Here is a 17,953-nt window from a genome sequence, read left to right as displayed (position 1 = left end):
GCAGTGGGGGCATGGGGGATTGTTCAAGAAGGGACAAGTCTGAGTTTATCTGCTTATCTCTCTTTACACCTTGCTTATCCCCTCACACCTCTCAGCACCCTTCAAAGGATCTGGCAGCACCTCAGGGTTCCCCAGCATGCTGCTTGAGAATCACTAGTTTAAACCATTCTGGAGTGATTTTTATGTCTCTTGATTCAAATTAGATTAATCTATTAGTTTGGCTATACTCTAGTGATTTATTTATTTATTTTTTTAATACTGTTATAAGACTTCAAAAAAGAGCTACTTTTCTCATAATATTCAAAACTGAAGTAAACTTAGGCTGTTGGTACTACTATATTTTCTGAGAGTAGCTCTGGAGATATTTTTTGGTTTAAATTTTAAACACAATAGAGTCTTTGTGAGCTAATCTGCTGGACATAATTGCCCCTCTTAGTACATTATTCTTTCAAATAAAACTTGAGCTGCATGATATATAAAGTGGATGCTCTGTATATGCTGTTCTTATTCAGTTAACTCTTTCTTGCAGAGTCTAAAGCCTTCACCCCATCTATTTGCCCAACTGAGTAAAGTTATCAAATTAAGTAAAGTTCAAGAGGTAAGTAAGCTTTTGTTTCCCAAACTATTTGTTAAGTACTTATACAATGCACACCTGACTGAAATTAAATGCAGGATGAACTTCTACATTGTCTTTTGCTTTTTCTATTCACAGGTGATTTTTGGTCTTGCTTTACTGAACTCTTTCAGCTCAGATCTCAGAGGTTTTGGTAAGTGAAGAGTTCATAAAATACTGCAGTTACATGCAGACCCCAAACTTTGAAGAACTGGCCAGTTAAATACATGGAGGTCTGGATTACCTGAAGTTGCTACTACAGTTGCAATCAGTGGAACCTCTTCAGCTGGAATCTCTTCTTATTCTTATTCCCCCAACAAGTTCTCTGCCCCTGATCCTCCCACACGCTCATTTTAAAGCAAGTAACTGTAAGCAAGGCATCTTTTATGAACTCAAACTTCAGTTTTCTTGATTCTTATTTATTAGAGCCTATGTCTGTTAAAGTCATACTGCAAAATCCATGTATTTACTGTGTGGGGCTGTGAGGGGTGGGTTACAAAGAGTTCTAATGTTAGACAACTGTCAAAGTTCTGCGGATAGTACCCCAAGTAACAAGTGATCGGTTAAGAACCAAACTAAATCTTAGTACTAATTTTTAATGGTCATGTCCAAGTTATAATATAACCTCTCTCCCTTTTTGTTAAAGCGGCTCAGTTTATCAAACAGAAACTTCCAGATCTTCTGCGCTCTTACATTGACGCAGACGTCAGTGGAAATCAAGAAGGTGGCTTCCAAGATATTGCAATAGAAGTCCTGCACCTTCTCCTCTCTCATCTCCTTTTTGGGCAGAAGGGAGCCTTTGGGGTCGGACAGGAACAGATTGACGCTTTCCTTAAAACATTACGTAGAGGTAAGCAAAATGTCATTCAGGCAGCATGTAAAAAAAGGTTGACATCCATGTAAGCTGTCATGATATGCTACTAGTTCAAGTCATCTCGGTGGTAGCACTGAGTCTACAAAATGGGATTCTAGGTCAAACCAATTTTTTTTAGACTTCTAAATCAAATGTTAAAAGTATTTTTTGTCTTGGTTCACAGTCATAGTAATGCAAAATAGTTGATAACCTAAGAATTCTAACAGCACTACTACCACCACCACCACTCTGGAGCTTTGTTTTAAGAAAGAGCTATTCATTATGGATAGCCAGACATTCTTTTAAATCTATAGGTGGCAACAAAAGTTAACTTACTGCATATTTTACAGTATTGGTAGTCTTGCACAAATCCACAGTAATTGCTTTTTCCTTAGAGCTGGGAATTTTTCACAGACCTATGGGTAAATTGAAACTAAGTAGGTGATGTGCTGTATTGTAAATATCAGTCTTAAAGGCCTAGGAGGCCCCTTTCGGTTCTGTTTCACTGTTTTGCGATGCTGAGAAATAAATGTTAAACTAATTCAGGGGAACTTTTACAAGCATATCTAGCATCTTTGCTGAATATGAGGCTTCTTTTTCATTGACATTATGCGGCGGGGGTTACCTCTATGTGAAGCTGTCAGTTGAAATCACGGAATATGAATTGATGCTATTTTGAGTTTCTGTAGAACCAGGCTTGTGGTAAACATTCTTAATAAGATGTCTCTGCACTTTTTAAAATTGACTTGTCTGATCTTTTTCACCCCTCATGCCTCCTTAATTCTAAAAAGAACTAAGGAAATGGTATAGAACCTTTAAATGTTGGAGGCTTTAAGTAAGAGAGAAAGTTGTGGGGGGGAACCCAGGTCATGCCCCGTTTACTCTGTTTCAGTATCCATTATCTGCCACTGGGCAAGATGGCCCTATGGTCTGATCCAGTAAACGGCAATTCTTATGTTCTTATGTAAAGGCCCTAGAGATGCGCGCGTACATATATATATATATATATATATATATATATATATATATATATATATATATATATATATATATATATATATATATATATTGGAGATGGGGAGAGGGGTCCACTGCATCTGTTTGCCATTGGTGATAGGGTCATTTGTATTTCAAAGTCTAACTTGAACATAACATGCTTGTGAATAACTATTTTTGACTGGAAGTATTCTTATAGTAGAATGTTTTGAGCATTGTAATGCATTTCCACATGTGCTCTTTCTCTCATTTTTAGATTTTCCCCAAGAGCGCTGTCCTGTGGTGCTTGCACCACTTCTATACCCTGAAAAACGGGACATTCTAATGGACAGGATCCTGCCTGATTCTGGAGGGATAGCCAAAACCATGATGGAGAGCTCTCTGGCAGACTTTATGCAAGAAGTAGGCTATGGCTTTTGTACAAGGTTTGTAAAGACTTTCACACACACCCTATTCCCGCCCCCCCCCCCCTACACTTCCATCCCCCCTCCCCCATCACACACACACCCCACACACAGAATTAAGCATGGCTGGGAGCCATTTCATTTATTTCTTGACAAACTTAGAGAGCAGAAAGATTCCCAAGTACACTGGAACTTTATTGCCAAGTAGTAAATGTGAGATCTCTTGATCCTCTTCTTGGTTTGTATTCTAGTATGTTACTTTCTAGGGTTGCTGTTTGTTAGAAAATTGAATGAATTTCCTTCTGTTGAAAGTGAGAAAACATACCAACAAGAGGGGGTACCCATATCCTTTAGTTTACCATAAAAATCTCACCTTACCATACATAGTTCCTTTGAATAGAAAATAGCTAGAATATATGTCCTAAATATTTCATTCTAGTTCCTTAAGAGAATTCTGTTTTTATGACAGATTTCTGGCAGCTTTCTCTAGAGAACACCAATTTAGGGAAGAGCAGATGAGGATTGGTCTTGGGTTCTTGAATGCCACGTAGGAAAACCTTTTTGTGTAGTATTGTGAATGGTATAGTCAAGGGCTAGATTGTTAAAGTAATTTATGGAATGTAGTCATACAACCAGCGCACTGGCAGTAAAACAGTGTCTGCCACGCTTTGTAGTGCTAGGTTTACAGTGAGTAAGGATCCATTTTAACATATGCCTGTAACTTCAAGTGACCTATTAACATATTTACCAAACACAAGATGATCCCCTTCCCCAATAATTATATGCATGGAAAATTTAATAAACGTATTATAGTTTTCCACATAGAGAATCTAATTATTGGAGGATCATCTTAAATTTGTCCTCCCCTGCTACTGCGGTCAGTAGGGGGGAGAAGTGATGAGGGGGGCAATAAAGGGGCAAGCAGTGGTGTAACACGAGGTGGTAGGGGGCAGGTGGTTTGCCTCCTGCCATGCTTTTTTTTTTTTCCCTCCCCTCCCCCAACTTACCCCTTCTTGTGCCTGCTTCCTGCAGCCTCAGGCCCCTGCTTGCCCATCTGCAGCTCTGGGTCCCTGCTGTCCCTTCCTGTCATCTTTTCCCCCTTTTGCTCCAGTGTCCGCATGCTCCCTCCCTGCTGCAGCCTGGGGGCATGGAGCGTGGCTCTAGCATAGCCCCATAGCTGAGGCATGGAGCTGACAGTGTTATTGAGAGGCCAGGGTGGAGCACATGCTCCAGGCAGAAGCAAGGCCGAGGTCCGCTGGTGCAGGGCAAAGGAATGGAGGATTGTGTCTGGGGTAGGAAGGCGGGGAGAAGCATTACAATGGGGAGATGGGGCAGCAGGGGCTTGAGGCTGCAGAGAAGGAGTGGTGGAGAGTGCAGAAGTGGTGGGGGGGAAGAAGGCAGCTGAGGCATTGAAGCTGGAGCAGCTACCTTCCCCTTCCTGCCTCTTACTTTAATTGTAAGACGAGGGGCTTTTTGCCCCTACATGTTAAGTGAGAGGTCAGTGGGAACATTCTGTTAACTGAGTAAATACAGTAACACGCATGCATCATCCTTATGGCATGTTTGGGTTTGTATTTCGCTTATGCTCCCTATAGATCTTAATCAAAGTTGTTAAAATTGCAGCTTTGTTCATTTGCCTGTTAGATTCTAGGGATTTGGTGAACCCCACAGTAACATTTCGGGTACCTATTAGGGGTGTGTGAAACGGGCTGTATTTGATTCAGATTTGGATTCTGCATGAATCGGGAACAGAGATTCAGTTGGTTGATTCGGATTACTGTCCCCAATTCAATTCGGTCAAATCCAAATCTGAGGAGTCGATGCTGATTTTGGAGAATTAGCAATTCGGCCATAGACACAACTTTAAATGTTTTTCCTACATACCTCGAGGTACCAGGGGTGGCTCGTGAATTCTGCGATGCTGGGGTGGGTGGAGGGTCCCCCAGGAGCACGGGGGGGGCCCCCCCACGTGTTCGGTGGCGAACCTGGAAGTGGACCGGAAGTACTTCCAGGTCTGCTGGGGGGCCACTTTGCAGAGCTGGGAGGGTGCAGTCGGCTGCGGGGGGACCCCAGGTGCCCCCCAAAACCCAGGAGGCACCAGTCATCGAGCCAGGAGGGCTCAGGGGGTTGGCCCTGTGTGCTCCCCGTTGGACTGGAAGTGCTTCTGGTCCACTTCTGGGTCTACTTTCGAGCATTCTGGGGAGCCCCCCGAGCTCCTGTGGGACTCTTTATCTGCCCCAGCATCGCAGTATTCACAAGCAGCCTGGTACCTTGAGGTATGTAGAAAAAACATTTAAAGCTGTGTCTATGTCCGAATCTCTCCAAATTGATTTGGAGGGTTCCAGTTTGATTCAGAGAGATTAAAGGTTCTCCTGATTTGATCCCAATTCGGCCACCAAATTGGGCTGAATCTCCGCTGAATCGAATCGGGGGCCGAAGTTTTACATAGCCCTAATAGCTATATGGACTTTGTAGAAAGTAATACAAAGGACTTTGAAACTGTCTATATAATAAGGCTTCTAAGTTACTAATGTAGTACAAATAACTGGTTGGAGCGTTTGCCAGGAAAGTGAAAGAGGCAACTAAGATTGCATTAAAATATTCTTTTTGGATCATGTTTGGGTATACAATATAATAAATCGTGTCTTTCTCCTGCATACTTCTGCAATGTATATGTAAATCAGCATCAGATCTTGTAACTGTAGTAATCAAGGATGGAAGATGGTATCAGTCTTGCTGAAGGGTAGTTACGTTAATTGAACCGAAGGTAGTATTTCATACTGACAAAATCAGAGATGCATAACAAGCTTTCATAAGCAGTGGGGTTACTTCATCAGATATGGTAACTTACGGTATGCATCTCTGATTTAGTTAGTCATAAGGTGCAAACCTACCCTGCCTTCCATCAGTACTGCTGTCAAAGCCTTGCAAGAGCACATGTGTAACTTCTGATTGCCACTACTAGTGATGCACACATGCTCATTTTAAAGGCGCACTTGAATCAGGCTCATGATAAATAAAATGTGTGTGATTTAAATGTTAAAGCTTATGAAAAGCCAAGACAATAGTTGTTCTGCAGTTCAAAACGTTAGCACTCTAGTGAACAATCTTTTCTTTGAAGTGTTTGGAGCTATAGATTCTATCCCTAAGTACAGTACTCAAAGGCAATATTACTTTTGATTTGGTGTAAGCTATAAAACACACTTCACCACTTATGCTATTTAGTTTTGAATTTCAGTTACTAAAAATGAATTTAAAAAAACAACAACCCAAACCTATTACGAGGACAGTTAGAGCATATGTTAAAGTTGTTTTTTTTTTACCTATACTAATAATTCTCTCTCTTAGACCCCTGCCAGACATACAGGTTTTAAAGGCATGATGGCATCTCATCTACAGTCCTCACAGTCTAACTTCCTGCTGTGCCACATGTATATGGCAGAAGCTGTGATTTTTTGGGGGGGATCAGACATTGCCATTACACCTTATTGCTGGTGCAGGGAGAGCCTGGGATCATAATTCTGAGCTCCCCCTGCACAGGCAAGTAACAACCTCCTTCAAGTGATGGAGCTCCCAGCCTTGGGGGCTTATGGCACACCCCCATGGCTGGGAGCCTGGATGATTTAATGGGGTCCCAGCTGTGGGAGCACACGGTACATCCTGGATGGCTTGTAGCCCCTTCCGCTGGTGGGGCTTCCTGCTGAGGTAGTTTATGGTGCTCCCCTGTGCCTGGGATCCCAATAGCTGTGGGCTCCCAGCCAGGGGGTGTACTTGGCCACACATTCAGTTTAATGGTGTGATAAGAACCAATTGCAAGACTTTTGCATGCTTTTTGTGGAGTAACGTAGTGTTTCATTCCTTGGTTTATGACACCATTAACTGTTTTAACCTGTGACCAGGTTCCAACTTAAGATGTGATTAAGCGGTTAATTGCATCTTGAAGTGTAACATGTGGCAGGGACTCCAGTTCGTAACTTTTTGCTGGTCTAATTAAGAACTTAAGAAATCTTAACTTCATGTTGACGATGAACTTTGCAGGGCGGGAAACTTTTTTTTTTAAGCTTTGAAAAACAACTTAATTTGCTTTCTTAACTCTGCCTGTTGTGCTAGCTTTTCTGGCATGAGGCATTTTAAAAGTTAACTGACAGCCTGGAATATCAATTGATGAGTGTCATTATAAGTGACATTGGCCTAAAGAAAGAAAATATTAGCATATAGGGTGGCCTTGCACTGTTTTCCATAGGGTTTATAATCTTGGTTAGGAATTAACTGTAACCTTTGAGAGAAGATCGAGAAGATCCAGTGAAAGACATCACAAAAAAACTTTTGCATTATACAGTCTCTGGACCATCACAGCTACAATCTCTTACTCTATTACTACTTCTGAGTTGATTGCAGTTTTGTATTCCTGTACTGTGCACAATACTGTGTTTCAAACAGTTGGTTTTTTTTCACTGTTTTGCTGTATATCTGTGTAACTCTCCTTCCTTGTGTAATGCTGTCTGAAACTTAGATGGATACTAAAGCCAGCATCTGTTTCTTCTGATTATATTTTTAGTGTTGAAGAATGTCGCAATATAATCATGCAGTTTGGTGTGCGGGAGGTCACTGCTTCTCAGGTTGCCAGAGTTTTGGGAATGATGGCCCGAACTCATTCAGGGTTGACAGATGGTATTCCATTACAAGTAAGTGAGCTGTTTAAATACTGATGATAATTTTTTATATATATTTGCATTTTAATGAGCAGAATATTCACCCCCCCCACACTCCTCCCAGGGGGGACATTAGGAGATCCTGGAACTGAGCCATGGTTCCACCACAGAATTGCTGTTAAGGCAGTCATCCTGTGCCATGTTTTACATTTCATGTCTATTCTATGGATAGGTCTTACCGTACTGAAGTAAATGCTCTGATTCTTGGATAAATGCGACTATCAAAAATGCACATTTTGTTATTCTTGCTAGCTTGTTTAATTCCTCTTCCTTGAAATGCAGGAAGTTCCTAAACTTTTTTTAACTAGTAACTGATCACATGCATTTAATTTACAGTCTATCTCGGCTCCTGGCAGTGGGATCTGGAGTGATGGGAAGGACAAAAGTGATGGAACACAAGCTCACACCTGGAATGTGGAGGTTTTAATAGATGTTCTTAAAGAGTTGGTAAGTTTATGAATATCTTGCTTTTAACATCATTTCTGAAAGGAAGCTTATAACAATATGGTCATAAACCTTGTGTTGAGAGCATACCAGCATTACAGTAATAGTGCACGTTGGTTGGTTTGTTTCTGGAGTGCAGAGTACCAGCACATCTAAACTGAAATGCATTTTTGTTTCATTTGAACAGAGTAGAGCACTACAGGAAATGAAAAGCATTCAAGTGCCTAATCTTCAGGGCCTGTAGGAGGCTTAGTGAGCAAAGAAGTTACAGAATCTGCACTTTGATTTTTGTTTTAAATGTTTTCTTGGAGCTAATAATATAGTCTGCTTATGTAATTAAGCAATAGTAGTCAATATTTAACAGGCAGTATGGTTTGTGATGCATATAGCGTAGTCTAGAGAATTTCATACCAGTTGTCAAATATTGCATATAATCTTCATAGATTGTAGAGTCGGAAGGAACCACAATGGATCATCGTGTCCAACCCCCTGCCTCTGGCAGGAAAGAGGACCAAGGTGAGATGACCCCAGCCAGGTGACTATCAAGTCTCTTCTTGAAGACCTCCAAGATAGGTGATAGTGCCACCTCTCTTGGAAGCCCATTCCAGATTCTGGCCACCCTTACCATAAAACATTTCTTCCTAATGTCTAACCTAAATCTGCTCTCCACTATTGTGCATCCATTATTCCTATTACCCCCTGGGGTGCTCTGGTAAATAGCACATCACCAATTCCCTGTTGTCCTCCCTTGATAAACTTATAGGTGGCTACAAAGTCTTCCCTCAGACGTCTCTTGTGAAGGCTGAAGAGATCCACATCTCTCAAGCTCCCCTTGTAGGGTCTTTCACGGAGGCCACTAATCATGTGAGTGCACCTCCTCTGAACCTTCTCCAGATTCTCCGTGTCCCTGTTGAAGTGCAGCGTCCAAAACTGGACACAGTACTCTGCGGCCTGACCAATGCCACATACAGAGGGAGCATTGCGTCCCTTGATTTGTTGGTCATGCATCTGCTAACACACGACAAGATGCAGTTGGCCTTGTTGATGGCCTCGTTACACTGCCGGCTCGTGTCCACCTTGGAGTCAGCTACGACTCCAAGATCTCTCTCAGCCGCTGAGCTGCTGAGGAGGTCATCCCCCAACCTAGAGGTGTGCTGGGGATTTCTCCTTCCTAGATGGAGTACCTTGTATTTATCTTTGTTGAATTACATCCTATTTCGTTCCGCCCATTGATCCAACCTGTCCAGGTCGGCCTTTATCTGCTCCCTCCCCTCTGGTGTGTTAACTTTGCCCCATAACTTGGTATCATCTGCGAACTTAGGGTGCTCTACACGCTCTCTTCCAAATCGCTGATGAAGATATTAAATAACACCGGTCCAAGGACTGAACCCTGCGGGACCCCACTGCCCACCTCCTTCCAGGACGAGAACAACCCATCCAGCACCACTCTCTGGGTGCAATCCCTAAGCCAGTTGGCTACCCACCTGACCCTGTAGGCGTCCATTCCACAGCCTGCTAGCTTCCCTATGAGAATAGGATGCGAAACTGTGTCAATAGGATGCGAAACTGTTTCATCTACTACCTCGTATTCTGCTACCTTGCACGTAGTAATTCTTGTAAGGAGTGCACCAGATACTCCATTCTTGCATACTGTGTATTGGGTAATTAATTGGGCCATCTGTGGCCCACCCAGGTGCAGCAGATACTGTATAAAACTGAATATTGAATTAATGTATATTCGGGGGCTAAGTAGGCTTGTTCAGCATAAATAGCAGCATGGTTTATAAAAATAAGTAAATAGAAAGAAATGCATAACCTTCCCATAATTACCAAATAGGATTCTTTTCTGCTTGACCTTGGGTCCAAGCCTTTGCTTATGTTCTTTTAACTAATTTGAAGAAACTGTTCATTGTAAAATTCTTTATGTAGCAAATGCCAGGCTCAGTAGAGAAGTTGTCACTTTGTGACATGCTTAAATTTCAAACAGCATGTTGACAAATCTATAGGTGCTATTCTTCTTTTGTCCAGGAAGCAAATTTGTGTTTCAAGTTTTCAGTCTCTTCTCTTCCCTTGTTGTTTTCTAATCTATACACCTGCAGCTGAGTTTTTTTTCTTGCCCATCTCAGTGTGTCTAAGACTGGAAATAAAGATGGTGGCTGGTAATTTTCTGAAAGAAATAAAATCCGAGTACAGGAGACCCTCGCTATTCGCTGAGAATGTTCTGGAGATCCCTGCAAACGGTGAAATCCACAAATACTGACAGGGCTCCCCTGCAGCACCTGGGGACCAATGCTTTTCCCCCCTGAGTGCTGCTGTGGCTGCCTCCAGCGGCAGCAAAGGTGCCAACACCATCCTCCCTATCCCCAGGGCTTACCTGCAGTGCCTGGGGACTGACATCTCCTTCCCCCCCCCCCCCCCCCCCCCCCCCCCCCCGAGCACTACTGCTGGGGGAGATGTCTATGCTGCTACCACCTCCCTCCATGTCCCTGGCGCTCGCTCTCTGCCCGCCTCCCAGCTCTGCCCTCCCCCATGAATATTTGAGTCCATGAATCTGGAGTTCATGAATAGAGAGGGTTTCCTGTAGTTCTTTCAGTCTAGTCATGCACTTTGAATAAAATTCTCTATATATAAAGGGCTTAGTCTGTCTGTCCATAATGCTCTTGGAACACTCGGTTGTTTTGGCAGCCAATTACAACGCTTACTGAAACAACCAATCAGTGCTCCGTACAGACAGACCCCCAAACACGGGGTGGGGGTGTTGCAGGGCCAGAAGCAGCGCAAGTTGCGGGGGAACGTTTGAAACTCTCAAACTTGGTGGTGGAGGGGACAAAGTGCTGTCGTGTGCTGCTGCGCCCTCCCCCCCCCCCCCCCCCCCCCCAAAAAAAAAAAAAAAAGCCTTCTGTCATTCTTCATGGGCAATTCACTAGTTAACATATAAGTGTCTTGGTTCTCCAGAACTTAAAAGCTTTTAGGATGTTTCTTCCAGTTTTTTTCATGATTAGAGAGCATGTTAAACTTGCTTCATAGTTCCTTTTCTTATTAAGATGGCAGAAGTTCAGCCTTGTTATATATAGTCCACTCTTTTTTTTTTATTTTGTTGCATGCTTCTTTGAAATTGGTCTACATTAGTAAATGAAAGGAAAAGCAGTACCTTTTTTAATTGTGGGGGTTTTTTTTTCCAAATTTGTTGCTGTCATGTCCACAAGCTTCCACTGATTCCCTCTTTTTCTACTCTCTCCTATCCCTTTTACTGTCAGATGCTGCTCAGACTCTGTTCCCTTCTGGAGCACAGCACATGGAAACACAACCCTTGCTGGGGCACACAGAAGTGGTGGTGTTGCTGATTGATTGGCTAGGCAGGGAAGTGGGTTTGCTTGTGCTTAGTACACAGGGGGCAGTTCTAGCTCTGGAGCTGAGCTATGCCTGGCAGTAAGAGGTGGGAAAGGAACAGGGGGGTTGGGGACAGAAGCTGCAGAGGGCAAGCAGAGCTGGAGGTAGGTAGCTGCTGTTGGTCCAACTGGCTCCAACCCAGGTTCAGAGTTAGTCAGCCTCAACAGCCACCTGTCGTCCCGTCGTGTGTGTTTTTTTTTTTTTTGTTTGTTTGTTTCCCCCCCCCCCCCCAATGTGAATTTAAGATGAGTGGCTTTCCTCCATGCTGACTGTTATATTGGCATGGCCTTTCTTCTCCTTTCCAGCCACTCTTTTTTTATGTATGACATTTTAAAGGGTGATCTTTGTGCTCTTGTGTATTGCCTCCTGTGACTGTGTGTGGATTTGGAGTGGTAATTTAGGGGATTCCTTGGGTATGTGCGATTGTGGAATCACTGGCCTGGAATCGCAAGCCTAGGGAGACCCCATTCAGGTCTGAGGTGTCATGACTTAAAAATAGGAGCAGCAAGCCTGGAGAACTGCATCTTGGTAACTGACTTATTCTCAGATCCAGGCTTGCTTTTCTAAGATGCTTTTTAACAACTGTACTTCTTCACTTTTGATTATCAGAACTCAGGAATGCTTTGTTAATTTGAGGGGAATTTCACATCATAGCTTAACTTCAAAAACCAGCATAGAAAGCTTTTTCTTTTTTGGAAGCAGTCTTGCTGGAGAGCTTGCCACAAAACGTTAAGTTTTACCTCATAAGAGGTCAGACTCTGCTTCCTCAGGCTGCAGAGCAAAAGAGAGCTCGCTGGAAGGAGTGACAAGTGTGCGTATCAAGGAGAAGAATCCACTGGGTATCTTCTCTCTCCTGCTGTTGAGTTCTGTCCCTATTTAACATTTAGTGGAGGAATAAGACCTAGCCCTAGACATAACTAACCTAGAATATATTTGAATAACAGTCCAAGCTAAGTAAGCTGATTTTAAACCAGGTTTCTTCACTTTGTAAATAAGTTGGACAGACATTTCTATTAACTGCAGTATTTATGCCACAGGGTTTTCATGGGAAGTATGGGAAATTTTTGTTGATACTGAGTGTTTTGTCTTTTGCTAATTGCAGAATCCTAGTTTGAACTTCAAGGAAGTAACCTATGAGTTGGACCACCCAGGGTTTCAAATCCGTGACAACAAGGGTCTGCAGATTGTGGTGTTTGGCATCCAGAGAGGGCTAGGCATGGAAGTCTTCCCAGTTGATCTCATATATAGGCCTTGGAAACATGCAGAGGGCCAGGTAAGCTTGTTTTGGCAGCTCTTACCAAAGTTTGTAATGCTGTTAGCAACTTATGTAGCAAACCTTTAACAGTTATGATGCTGCTGGTTTTTGGTACCTTTTCTGAGACTGAAAACATTGAGGTAGGTAGTGAAAAATGCAGCTGATATGTACAAGACCAATCGAACAATAGAACTAATAGAAAGCTAAATCTGTTTTATTTATTTTTCTGAACTTTCCTGGAGTGACTACACCTCCTTGGCCCATAACTGAACTGCAGCTGGATTTACAGTTGTATAACTAGTTTTCTCTCGGAGCTGTCCAACTGGTCACCCATGGGCCGTATGTGATCATCGCTCCCCTTACCTCTCTTCCCCCTTCTCCCCCATTGTTCCGGCTGTTGGCTGTAACAGCAGGCACGGCTGCTCCCACTCCCTCTGGCTTTCATTGGTTGTCCTTGTTGGAAGGGTTAGCACAGTGCACCAAGGTGGCTGAGTGAGCTTGGGGCTGTGTGTGCAGGGCACAGCAGTGGGGATGAAGGTGTGGGCATGATGTGCAGCCAGGGGTATTTGGCTCTCCCTGGTGCAGCCTGTGGGGTGTTCTGCTTGTGTCTACTTAGAAGGGTAAGGGTTATAGCATATGGTCAAAGCTGAAGGGTTCATCTGCATTGATTCACTCTTTTTAAGTAGTGTAGTTAGTACACTTCCAATTTGTAATGTGGATGAGACCAGACCTGTTCCATAACTACTTTATTTTGAGGTCTTTATCTGAGGAAATAAAGTTAATGCTCAGCCTTGCGGACAAACTAGATTACTTTGTAACCAAATCCTCTGACAGCTATATTTGTAACAAAGAAAATGATATTAGGAGTACATTTTCATTCTTAAGAGAAATCTAGTTTGACACAAAACACATCACACAGTAACCTTTGGCTCTGTTCTGCTGCTGTGTTGATTAGAAGTTCTTTAGAAAAATCTCAGTATCGTGTATAGTGGCAAAGGAGGCTATAACTTGCCTGAAGCTCTAAAGTAACTTTTTTATTATTATTATTTTGTTATAGCTCTCCTTCATTCAGCATTCTCTCATAAATCCAGAGATCTTCTGCTTTGCTGACTACCCCTGTCATACTGTTGCCACAGACATCCTTAAAGCGCCACCAGAGGATGACAATCGAGAAATTGCCACCTGGTAAATCTCATGCAACTGTGTTTATTTCTATTGTCTGAGAATATGATTACTTTTGCTGTGGCTTTGTTTTTAAATCATTTGGTCTATTTGGAGATACATGCATGTTCTAGCAGATCAGCCACTAAATACCTGTTTTACATGTAACTGGCTCTTTCATTGTCAGAACATTTCCTGTGTACACCCATGGTAACACTTGAAAAGCAGGCTGCCAGTTGTTTTCACTGGATTTCTTTAGGATGAAATTTCCAGAGAGCTAATGTATTTTGGCAGATTCTGTGCGCTGAGCAGAGGGAGTCGTTGAATATTCAACCTGAAACATTGGAGTTGGGGAGGGGCATCTCCCCCCCCCCCCCCTTGGCTAATGCCCCTTAATCTGCCCTCTTTTTCAAGGGAGTAGCTGATTCTTAGCCTCTTTTTTTTTTTTTTACACAGTTGTATAAACAAAGTTTAATTACTAATCTGTCCATAATTTTCTTGGTGCATGGCCAAAAGTGCATAATGAACTGTAGCACTTGAAAGCAGTTCACTTATTTATAACTGGCATTATATCATATCAGCATGTCATTGACACTTAATGCTTAGTCAGTCAGGATCCTGTTAGTCAATTAGTTTGTAACTTTTGTTTTTGTTAGGAAGAGCCTGGATTTGATCGAATCCTTGTTGCGTTTGGCAGAGGTGGGGCAGTATGAGCAGGTGAAGCAGCTCTTCAGTTTTCCTATCAAGCACTGCCCAGATATGTTGGTATTGGCCTTATTACAGATCAACACTTCCTGGCATACCTTGCGCCATGAGCTCATCTCCACACTTATGCCAATTTTTCTTGGCAATCACCCCAACTCTGCCATCATTTTGCACTATGCATGGCATGGACAGGTAAGTGTTTCACCTTGAGTACTTGCATGGTTTAATTACTTCACTTTAGAAGATTGCTAGTTAGATTGATCTGGCAGTTGAGACAGCAGAATTTGAAGTGTTTCTTCACTTGTGACAAAGGTGGTGAAAAAACTCATAATTAGATGTTCAGTACTTTCTGTAAAATTGCAGACTGTTGGTGATTACTTTCCATCCCCATCTTTAGGCAACCTGCTGTAATTTAGTCTTTTTACACTAGGTATTAGGTCTGTGAGAATAGGGAAGTATTCGATTCAGATTCAGCTGATTCGGAGGACAGTGATTTTATTTAGATTGCTGTCTCAGAGATTTGGTGATTTGGCCATAGACTATAATGGGGAATCACTGAAATACCTATAACTTTGTCACCTTTTGGCAGATTTGGATGAAAACAGCAGGGATGGTAGTCCCTTCTGAGGGCAGGAATCCTGCTAAATTTCAAGGAGATAGGTGCAGTGGTTTCTGGGAAAATGCACCTCAATCTTCTGAAAGCGAAACTTGTGACCTGTGTGTTAAGGCACAGCAGGATGAAACCAGCAGGGATGGTAGCCTGTAACGGGGCCTTCCTGGAGCCAGTTAGATCTCCACCTGCTCATCTGTTTCTGGGCCAACTGCCCGCCCCTCTTTCTCCTGCCATGCCTTGATGGAACACAGATTCAGAAGTTTCTCTGGTCGGAGGCTGCCCATTTAGGTGTCGTGGGGTGACGTCCATTCTGCAGCTCCATACCTTCCCTAAATGGCAGCCGATGCCTCACACATTGTATCCTTCACCCCCTCCAGCTGTGGTCCCCTCTCTGGGACCTTTGGCTATCCCTTAGGCCCGGGCCCCACCTTCAGGCCACTTGGAATCCCAGGCCTCTTGCTCTAGGCATTCCTTGCAGTGAGCCCCTGGCCCTCTGACCCTGCTTTGGGTCCTGGCCCCAGCATGGACCAGTGGAGGGTACCTCTGATATATTTTATTAGACCAACTGAATAGTTGGTGAAATACATCATAGCAAGCTTTTGAGTTTAAAAACCCTTTGTCGGGGTGAGGAAGCATCTAGTTGGTGTGTGTGCTCTTTCTGAATGGAGTGATTAGTAAAGAAGCCAGAGGCTGGCAAGCAATGCAGTCAGTGAAAATGTAAATTGAGGTGTCGGGGTAAGGGACAGGCTGGGGGCATGGGGAGGGGGAAATGGAGAAGTAGCAGGTAAAAGTGAAGAGGTACCTGGGGTGTCAAATATCGGGCAGGTTATAGTGCGTCATAAATCCAGTGTTTATATTGAGTCCATGAGTTTCTGTATCTAGTAGGCCTGTGTGAAGCGGCTAGTATTGGATTTGGAATCGGCCGATTTGGGGACAGTGATTCGATTCGGTGATTCGAATCACTGTCCCAAATCGACTTCAGCCGAATCTGATTCAGAGATTCGGCTGCTGCCGAATCAGGAAGGCCCATCCCCCGTCTGCTGTCCTAGCCTGGCAATGGCTGGCTGCCCTGCCTTGCCCCAGCTCCCGGCACTTTGGGGGGAAAAAAAGACCCTGACTCACAAGATGCTGCCGGGTGGGGAGGTGATCCCCACGCTGCATGAGAAGCTCTGCAAGAGCCCCTGGCTCCCCCAGCCCCCCCATGGCTGCCCTGCCTGCCATGGCTCCAGCCCTTAAGAAAAAAAACAACCAAAGAACCCCATACTCACTGTTCCTGCCTGGTGGGGGGGTAATCCCTGTGCCACGTGGGGGGCCCTTCCACGAACCTCAAGGGTTTTTTTCCTTGGGTTTTTTGTTTTGTTTTGTTCGTTTGTTTGTTTGTTTGTTTTTCTTAAAGGGCCAGAACTGGGGCAGGCAGAGCAGCCATGGGTTGCTGGGCGGGGCGGGTGGGGCGGCTCGCGAAGAGTGGGGGGTAGAAGGATCACCCCCCGTCTAGCAGCACCCAGTGAGTTGGGGCTTTTTTAAAGCAGCTGGAGCTGGGGTGGGCAGGGCAGCAGACAAGGTTGGGGTGGGGGTGGGACCAGGGGAGCAGGCAGGGGCTGGGGGCTGTCAGGGGTTCCCCTATGGTTCCCTCCCTTGCCCGCTATTTACCAGCTCCGAGTTGAGCTGCAGCTCCGTGCTGCAGCCACCGGGGACTATCTGAATCATGGAAGCTCTCCAAATCTTTTCTGAAGATTCAGAGAACTTTGAATCAATTCGGACCTTTTTATTAGTCCCCAATTCGATTCAGATTTGGAGATTCGGCCACCAAATCGAGCCAAATCTCCTCTGAATCGAATCGGCACCCAGAGCTTCGCACAGCACTAATATCTAGGAGGATGATGAAGTGAAGTTCATAGGCTTGTCTATGAAAAGTGGTTTGCAAGGCACAGTGAGATGAAACCAGTAGGGATGGTAGCCTGAAACAGGGGGCCTTCTCAGTGCTGGCTAGATCTCTGCCTGCCTACCTGTTTCTGGGACTGCTGCCTGCCCCTCTATTGACTGCCATGCCTTGATGGAAAACTGATTCAGATGTTTCCCAGGTGGGAGGTTGCCAGTTTAGGGGTGACATGCATCTGTTCTGCAGGTCCATACCTCCCCTAACACTGCAGCGTATGCCTCGCAGATGGCATCCCAGGCAACTAAACTCAGCTGGAACTTCACAACTCCACTGTAACCAGAAAGCCTCAGGCCTCTCAAAGATTTTACAGATCTGGACTTTCCCTAGCTGGGACTACGTGCATGTGGTGGCTGGAGGTTATAAAGTGCCTCCTACCCACCTGTCACCAGGGAGGCTTGTGGTCCTGGCATTTCTTGGGGGCTGCCATGCCACCAGCAGTTCTACCAGGCCTCCCGTCCCTGACAGGATGCAGTTTTAGGTCATGCCCAGGACCTGGGACCTCCTTCCCCATAACCCCAGCCCGTATCTCCAAGTTCATCCTGGCACGGGAGCTCAGCAGGGAGATGTTCTTTCCCTGCTGGCTGGTGATTCAGTTAAGTGCTGCCTCCAGCACTCGCTTTGTTTGCACGTGCAGCTTGGGGAACCCCAGCAGCAGGAGGCTCACCTTGAGGGACACCAGCTGCTCCACCAAACCAGGATCTAAGGAGGTGCAGTGGAGTGCAACTACATCCCCAGCAGTGCTGTACACCCTCTTGCTTAGAACGCTGGCTGGTGGACAGGACAGGTGTTCCCAGGCAACCGTGGCCAGATCTTGCCACATGTTGCCCGATAGGCCGAGGGGTCACAGTCCAGGAGCTCCACATCCTTG

At 44.4% G+C, this 17,953-nt stretch overlaps 1 protein-coding gene across 10 annotated transcripts in view; it reads left to right on the top strand.

The window, feature by feature from the left end:
• CNOT1 (CCR4-NOT transcription complex subunit 1) overlaps nucleotides 1-17,953 on the top strand; it is a 102,494-nt gene that overhangs the window by 23,252 nt on the left and 61,289 nt on the right. For all 10 annotated transcript variants that reach the window (XM_006271708.4, XM_006271709.4, XM_006271706.4 and 7 more), the window contains exons 5-13: nucleotides 530-598; nucleotides 713-767; nucleotides 1,260-1,463; nucleotides 2,719-2,887; nucleotides 7,425-7,551; nucleotides 7,915-8,025; nucleotides 12,515-12,685; nucleotides 13,725-13,852; nucleotides 14,485-14,725. In XM_006271708.4, coding sequence (XP_006271770.2) covers nucleotides 530-598; nucleotides 713-767; nucleotides 1,260-1,463; nucleotides 2,719-2,887; nucleotides 7,425-7,551; nucleotides 7,915-8,025; nucleotides 12,515-12,685; nucleotides 13,725-13,852; nucleotides 14,485-14,725 — 1,275 coding nt within the window. The remainder of the gene's footprint in view (nucleotides 1-529; nucleotides 599-712; nucleotides 768-1,259; nucleotides 1,464-2,718; nucleotides 2,888-7,424; nucleotides 7,552-7,914; nucleotides 8,026-12,514; nucleotides 12,686-13,724; nucleotides 13,853-14,484; nucleotides 14,726-17,953) is intronic.

Source organism: Alligator mississippiensis, chromosome 10 (genome assembly GCF_030867095.1).
Source record: "Alligator mississippiensis isolate rAllMis1 chromosome 10, rAllMis1, whole genome shotgun sequence".
NCBI classification, from domain to species: Eukaryota; Metazoa; Chordata; order Crocodylia; family Alligatoridae; genus Alligator; species Alligator mississippiensis.
The sequence above is the reverse complement of the archived record's forward strand: the minus strand, read 5'-3'. Positions and strand labels throughout refer to the sequence as shown.